This window comes from Plasmopara halstedii (genome assembly GCF_900000015.1).
Source record: "Plasmopara halstedii genome assembly, contig: Scaffold_3060, whole genome shotgun sequence".
NCBI classification, from domain to species: domain Eukaryota; phylum Oomycota; class Peronosporomycetes; order Peronosporales; family Peronosporaceae; genus Plasmopara; species Plasmopara halstedii.
This window is the reverse complement of record NW_020189964.1, coordinates 2,103,309-2,104,922: the sequence shown is the minus strand read 5'-3', so window position 1 is coordinate 2,104,922 and position 1,614 is coordinate 2,103,309. Positions and strand designations below refer to the sequence as shown.

General features: G+C 43.8%; 1 protein-coding gene across 1 annotated transcript; it reads right to left on the bottom strand.

The window, feature by feature from the left end:
- Positions 1 to 880: 880 nt before the first annotated feature.
- On the bottom strand, positions 881 to 1,129 carry PHALS_06930 (uncharacterized protein; the record flags this gene model as incomplete). The annotated part of the gene is made up of 2 exons (XM_024720308.1): positions 881 to 946; positions 1,013 to 1,129. The coding sequence occupies 2 exons, from the start codon at positions 1,127 to 1,129 to the stop codon at positions 881 to 883; spliced, it is 183 nt and encodes a 60-aa protein (XP_024585520.1).
- Positions 1,130 to 1,614: the final 485 nt, after the last annotated feature.

Below are 1,614 nucleotides of genomic sequence, written 5' to 3'. Positions count from 1 at the left end.
GGCAAAGCGGTGGAGTAAGGCTGAAAATAGCTTAAAGCGTGCTTTGATACTTGCGCGAATATCGTCACTGTCTAATGATTATATCGAGCTTATTGAAGATGCACTAGTTAAAGTTCGAACAGAGATGGTGATGAATGGAGCAGAACAGAAAGATTGCACGAGTTAAAGCCGACTTTGAGGTCAAGCAAGGTTTTATTTACACACTGAAATAAGTGCTACAGCGCTAAAGCTGCAAATATTATATCATCAAGCCTCCGCCCACGAGCACGAAGATCGCGATTCGCCTGAACGTTTGTCTTTTAATACCTGCGATCAGAAATGAAGTCTAAAGCAACATTTTGCATCCGATCAGCTGCCGACGTTGCTATTTGTCCATGACCAACCCAAATCAAATCGTACGTTTGATAAATTAGCTACTCCGGTCGTATAAAATGTTATTAAATTTTTATATTCGACAAAATTCGCAAACACCATTGTGGGGTTTATCCGACCTAGAAATCTATTCTGGCTCATGGGTTGCAAAATATCCACACTTTGCTACACTAATTATTGCTCTTGGTTGTATATTAATTGAGCCATTAATCAAAGCACCACCCAAATCTCTCTAGTGGCCTTGGACTGATAGCTAAGATCTCTCATTATGTGTGGTGTTTAGGTTTTTGGTGTCTTCAAGAATCCATCCTTTACGTAAATATGTGAATTTTTTAGGAAAATACAAACTGTCATCGTCAACTAATCGTACAATACTATTGACAATTGCTGGTGCTGTTGCTGTTGCACAATGAAGTGTTTGTTTGTATATGCTTGCTGCCGATTCTCGTTCATTCAAATACAAAGTAAGAGATCAGTGCCGGGCTCTGTTGCCTTGCCCCGACAATCCTCAGTCGACAATAATTAAACCGCTGACACCGGGTAAGCAGTACTCAGTTCGAGTTCGGGCGCAGAACTGTAAAGACTATGGCACGCCTCAAACTGCAGCGTTTGTTTGTGAGCCGGACATCGAGTCGTGTACCGCAGCTGGAACACTAGCGACGACACGGCAGCCACCAGGACCACCAACATAAGTAGTGTCATCACAGCTATTAGGAGCTGGCGTAGGTGGTGCAGTGTCTAATATTCTGGAGTTCATTGCAGCCTCGATAACGATTGCGTTTCGTGATCCCAACCACTGGTCGGGACTTGAAATAATTGATTCATTCCGTAAGGAGTGGAACGCAAAGGCAGACTTTTTATCGTCAAACAGGCAGATGGCAATTGTAACGCTTTCTTCGTCCAAACTTCCATCACACTGACTGACTCGTCAGCTGTGTGCCAGCTGCATAACAGATCTCGTGACGGCTAACACGATGTCAGTGAGTGGAGGTCTTGGTCTAAGCTTCGGTTTCGCTACCAACGACTGGATAGTTGTAGGCGCTGGGTCTATAACATATAGTTTTCAAGTAGCGACTACGGCTCCAACTGCATCTGCAATTACTGTCATCAGCGGATTTTGATGTGTAGTGCAGACTTTACGGGAAAGACATTTGCGCTAGATGCCCAAGAAACCTACGAGTATCAACTGACGACTGGTCTCGAGACAGGAGTTTTGACGCATATTCGTATTACTTCGCAAAG